Genomic DNA, 4,708 nt, shown 5'->3' with positions numbered 1-4,708 from the left:
GGCAAGACTTGCTTCAGTGGAGCTTTGGTGCTCACTGAGTCTGCTCCCTTAGTGTGTCCCTTATGGATCTGAGGAGTTGTAATCTGGATGGTCCCACTCTGACCACTGGGTACACTGGCTCTTGGATCTAAGGAGGTGCTAATCTAGCCTCTGCCTGAGGCTACCCAGCAGAAGCCAGCTGTAAAGCAATGCAAGTTGCCCTGGGGCCTTGGGGCAGCTGCAGTTTTTTAAGTTATTTTCAGATTACAAAGGGCCGGGCCTTTCATATGTAAAAGCCTCTGTGCACGGCTTCTCGGGGTCCCAGGAGATCAACAGGGCGGGAGGAGCGAGCAGTATAGCTGCTCTCAGTCCTGGCCTCAGAGGCCCTGGCAATCGCTGCGAGTGCCTCTGAGAGAAAGCTGCCCTCGAGTTCCGACCGATGCCAGACAGTCCCCAGAGACTCGCCTGGAACTGGAGCTCAGAGCTTGAGACTCCCTCCCGATTGAAAAAGACAATCGTGTCCTCAGCCACCAGCCTTCTCCGCATGCATCTCCGCACCTTTGTATTTTACTTCCGCACCGCACCTCCTCTGAGTCTCAGTATGCTTTTCTCTTTCCTTCTAGTTGTAGAATTTCCACTCAGCCAGCCTTCCTGTGGTTCTGGATGATGTCCGTTCTGTCTTTTAGTTGTATTTTTTAAGTGGTTGTGCGAGGCAGCAATCTCCGGTGTTTACCTATGCCGCCATCTTGGTTTCTTCCACTGAGTTCTTAAAGCACTTTATCATATGCAATTTTAAACTGCTAAATTTTTTAAAATTAAATCTTTATTGCTGAAAGTATTACGTATGTCCCTAAACTGCTAATTCTTTATATGGGTTTAGTTTGTCTATGAATAATCTAAAGCAGTGGTAACCAACCTTTCAGACCTCACGGACCACCAGTGGTCCGCAGACCACCGGTTGGCGACCGCTGATCTAAAATACAAGTCACTCAAGGACATTTTATCCTACTCATCACAGTAGGAGACACAATGCTATAAGCAGAATGAAATGCTCAATTTTTTTGTATGGTAATTCAAACCAAATCCTAAAATTAGGTGAAAAATTATACTTTTTCTTTTTCAGTTACAGTTAATGTTCAATATTATTTTATATTAGTTTCATATGTACAGCATCATGGTTAGACATTTATATAATTTAAGAAGTGATCCCTCCCCCATAAGTTTAGTACCCATCTGGCACCATACAAAATTATTGACTATATTCCCTATGCTGTACAAAATTGCCCTGTGACAATTTTGTAACTACCAGAGAAATTATACTTTCAAAGAAACTCTTGACTCTTCTTTACAGCACATATTGTTACCTAGAATTCTCTTACTTATTTGGCTTCTATGTTTACTCTGTTGTTCCCTACCAAAATAAAAGTTCATGAGCAAAGAGATCCAGTCTGTCTTGCTCAATGGTCTATACTTGAGTACTATTAACAATGCCATAGGATAGAATTGGAGATGCTCAACAAATAGTTGTTGAACTAATCATCCATTGTACCAACAGTCATCAAGGCCCCGCTGTATACATATCATAGTATTTAAAGGGGTTGGAGGTTATAAAGGAAGAGGGTGAATCTCCCAATGACATTAAACATCATCTGCTACTCACATCAGCTCCTTCTAAAGACTTTTTCAGTACTGCAACCACTTCTTCCTGGAAAGCAACTTCATCCACACATTTTGGACGACTGTAAAAAAACAACAACAAAGGTTATTTTGTATATTATAGTAGCCACAGAGAAGTTTCCAAGTGTTCTTTTTGCTAAAATACTGATGATAATTCTCATAATGGTAATGAGAAACTTTCATAATTGGAAGTAGGTGGAAACGCCATTTGTGCCTTAAACAAATACATACTAAAGGAGTGAAGTAATTTTTCACTTTTCAGACACATAATTTGCATGTTATGCTTACCAAAATTAAAAGGATTTTATTACACAACAAATGCCAAGTGCTTAAAAATTTAAAGTGAACACTTGCCTAGAAAGTAATATGATATATATATATATATATTTATCCTCACCCAAGGATATATTTTTTTATTGATTTTTCTAGAGATAGGAATGGAGGGAGAGAGAGGGGGGAGAAGAGGAAAGAGAGGGAAACATCAATGTGAGAGAGAAACATTGGTTGCCTCCTATGTGCACTCCAACCAGAGACTGAACCCTCAACCTAGGTATGTGCCCTGAATGGGAATCAAACCTATAACCTTTTGGGGCTCAGGATAATGCTCCAGTCAACTGAGCCAGGGCCAAAAGTATTATATTTTGACAAGATCATGCACTTCAGGTGAAAAGAGAGAACTATTTAGTAACTTCATGATGAGCAACTATTTTGGTTAATACAGTTACATAAATGTAGTTATTACATTGTTAATTGGTTAATATCTATTTTTTCCATTACTTAACTGCACAATAATGCATATTTTTTCACTTCACTTAGAGCTAAGAAAATAAGTTTAATCAATATGAAGTATAACATATAATTTTCTTCTTAAATCATTAACTAGTGATTTTAAGAGAAGCTCGAACAGATATACTTCCAACCCTAAGATTAGGCTTTGTGCTTAATTTACTAATCTGAAACTCTCTGAGTCATATTTTTCTAAGTACTTGGATCAGTGCCAGGCAGGAATTTCATGTTAGATAATGTTTTCTAGAAAAACCAGTGTATGTTATAAACCAGTTTTTTATTCAAATACTTGCAGAGGCCAGGTAGACAACAAGAGTGAAGAAAGCAGAGTATAAGGCAAGAGAAAATAGGGACAATGTGAATTGAGGAACACATGACCTTTCCAAAATGAGAAGCAGTATCCAAGTCCATCTAACTGCTGTTAGGTGAGAATTTGCATCTAGAGGCTGCCTAATCTCCTGAGGAGCTGAAAATCTAGATTTTTTTTCTCCCCTTGCATAATATATTTTTTTTAATTTAAAAATATCTAGATTTTTATGTGAAACTTGCCGTTTTTAAAAGAATTGTCGGCGCCAAACAAAACATGAGGGCCTTTAAGGTCTATAAGCAATCTGCAAACCCTTGGTAATTGAGGCTACACCCGGAGTTACAACTACTATTTGTCATACTACTACTTAGCTGATTGAAATTTAAGTGTGACTTCAAGTGTTGTTTTTGCCAAAAACGTGTAAAAAAAACTCAACAATTTCCACCTATTAGTAATGAAAGGGGAATAGATTACTTGAACTTAAGTAGAACTCCTGATCAAAAGCTGGCTTATAAAAAAAATTATGTTTTCTTCAATGCTGTATGTATCCTGGCCCCTAAAACCATAGACCTGAGTTATACAGAAGACCTTAGTTCATAAATAAGGGAATTAAATTAGATCATTCTAAGGTACCTTTCAGTACCAAGGTTCTACGACTTACATCCTTGTGTGATTTTTAAGGACAACATCTAAACCAAGCAAATCATCCCCTATTAAGAAAAAAAAAAGGAATTAGAAATGTAATTATTAACAATTTCAACAAAAACACAAGAGTTCTTACTATTTTTCCACCCATGGAACAGGTTTGGCTTTCTTGTTCTCTCCACTGCTTCCAGCAGTAGCAGCTACTCCTCGATCCTTGGTCAACGGTGGTTTAGTACTGATGGATGTGCCTTTTAAAAATGCCTGCATGGTTACTTCACCCTGACCAGGTGCAAGACAGAAAAAGAAAAGCTCTTTTGAAACCATTATGAAGAAGTACCACTTGAAAGTGCACTTAACCTTGTGCAAAGATATTCAATAATTACTTATTTAATAAAGAACACCAACCCCATGACCTAGCACCCTCTGACTGCATTGTGCTGAAGGCTGCAGGGACATAAAAGAGGTCACAGTGCTTAGGGAAATCAGAATATATTTACAGTGAGGAGGTGACAGAATAAAGATAAGTCTTATGTCAGAAAAATCTGAGTTCCAAACTTTTTGATAAAGATGATGTCATTAATGGCCCAACTCTACATGGACCTCTATAGCCTCTTCCCTTTCGATCATGGGCCTAGTTCCAGTTCAGACTCTGGAATGGGCTCAGCAATTAGGCGTGCTGGAACCACAAACGAGAACCTCCACTTGGGGGGGTGGGGGGCAGAAGCTAGAGCTCCGCTCAAGGGGCTGTTTTACTGGCAGCGCCAATTACAGGCTTCAGAGGCTTCTTTTTTTTTTTTTTTAAACGTTGATTTCAGAGAGGAAGGAAGAGGGAGCGAGATACATCAATGATGACAGAGAATCATTGATGGCTGCCTCCTGCATGCCCCCGCCCCCCGCCTCCACTGGGGATCGAGCCCGCAACCAGGGCATGTGCCCTTGACTGGAATCGAACCCGGGACCCTTCAGGCCGACGCTCTATCCACTGAGCCAAACCAGCTAGGACTCAGCGGCTTTTTTTTTTTCTGGGGGGAGTCCTACCATCCCGGAGTCTGTTGTTAAAATGGAAATAGCTGTTTTTGCTCATTTGAAGAAATCAAAACATTGCAGAAAAGCCAGAGTTTAAAAAATGCATGCAAAATCTCACCCTGAAGATAACCATTATTAACAATCAAGCAAACATAAGTACGGTTTTTAGGGAAAGAAAGGCATCCTTAGCTTGCCTGAAAATTCCCAGCGTTAGTGGCCATTCTGTATTTTTCACTGCTGTGTCCCCAAGGCCTAGTGCACTGACTGGTACATGACTGATGCTCCATA

General features: G+C 39.7%; 1 protein-coding gene across 2 annotated transcripts in view; it reads right to left on the bottom strand.

The window, feature by feature from the left end:
- RFC4 (replication factor C (activator 1) 4, 37kDa) overlaps window positions 1–3,705 on the bottom strand; it is a 16,373-nt gene extending 12,668 nt beyond the window's left edge. For both annotated transcript variants that reach the window (XM_005876281.2, XM_014547753.1), the window contains exons 1-2: window positions 3,531–3,705; window positions 1,640–1,718 (exon numbers count right to left, since the gene is read on the bottom strand). In XM_005876281.2, coding sequence (XP_005876343.1) covers window positions 1,640–1,718; window positions 3,531–3,661 — 210 coding nt within the window. In that variant the 5' untranslated portion in view covers window positions 3,662–3,705. The remainder of the gene's footprint in view (window positions 1–1,639; window positions 1,719–3,530) is intronic.
- Window positions 3,706–4,708: the final 1,003 nt, after the last annotated feature.

The sequence above is a fragment of the Myotis brandtii genome, unplaced genomic scaffold (assembly GCF_000412655.1).
Source record: "Myotis brandtii unplaced genomic scaffold, ASM41265v1 scaffold483, whole genome shotgun sequence".
NCBI classification, from domain to species: domain Eukaryota; kingdom Metazoa; phylum Chordata; class Mammalia; order Chiroptera; family Vespertilionidae; genus Myotis; species Myotis brandtii.
The sequence above is the reverse complement of the archived record's forward strand: the minus strand, read 5'-3'. Positions and strand labels throughout refer to the sequence as shown.